Source organism: Cyprinodon variegatus, unplaced genomic scaffold, assembly GCF_000732505.1.
Source record: "Cyprinodon variegatus isolate N-32 unplaced genomic scaffold, C_variegatus-1.0 Scaffold3675, whole genome shotgun sequence".
NCBI lineage: Eukaryota > Metazoa > Chordata > Actinopteri > Cyprinodontiformes > Cyprinodontidae > Cyprinodon > Cyprinodon variegatus.
In genome coordinates, this window is record NW_015154128.1 from 1 (window position 1) to 349 (window position 349).

The 349-nt window shown below is 48.4% G+C and overlaps 1 protein-coding gene across 1 annotated transcript in view; it reads right to left on the reverse strand.

The window, feature by feature from the left end:
* Positions 1 to 30: 30 nt before the first annotated feature.
* The window catches only part of LOC107081254 (talin-1-like), a gene marked incomplete at its 3' end in the record, with an annotated part of 5662 nt that continues 5343 nt past the window's right edge, over positions 31 to 349 (reverse strand). Inside the window, exon 2 of the mRNA XM_015369454.1 lies at positions 31 to 128. Within this exon, the coding sequence (XP_015224940.1) occupies positions 31 to 128 (98 nt within the window). The remainder of the gene's footprint in view (positions 129 to 349) is intronic.

The following is a 349-nucleotide window of genomic DNA, read 5'->3' on the forward strand; positions in this document are numbered from 1 at the left end:
CACAGTGTGGACAGTCTGGGCGTCACTCACCCCGTTCCTCAGCATGTAGTAGTCCAGGGCTTTCCCCGCCTCCAACCAGATGCCTTTCTTTGGGTCTTCGTCAGACAGGAACAGCCCGTAGTCGTTGGCTGCAGAGAGAAACGGGAAAACTGGGTGAACGCCTGATGCTGAAACATCCAGCTACTAATGAGAGGCTGTGAAGCCAGCAGGGGGAGTCAGTGAGATGATGTTTGCTGATGTCATAAAGTCTGATTATGATGAATTGATGTGATCATACCTCTAAGCTCTAACCGCCATCTAACACACAGACACGCCTGCTCACTAATTTCAAAATAAAGACATATTTATA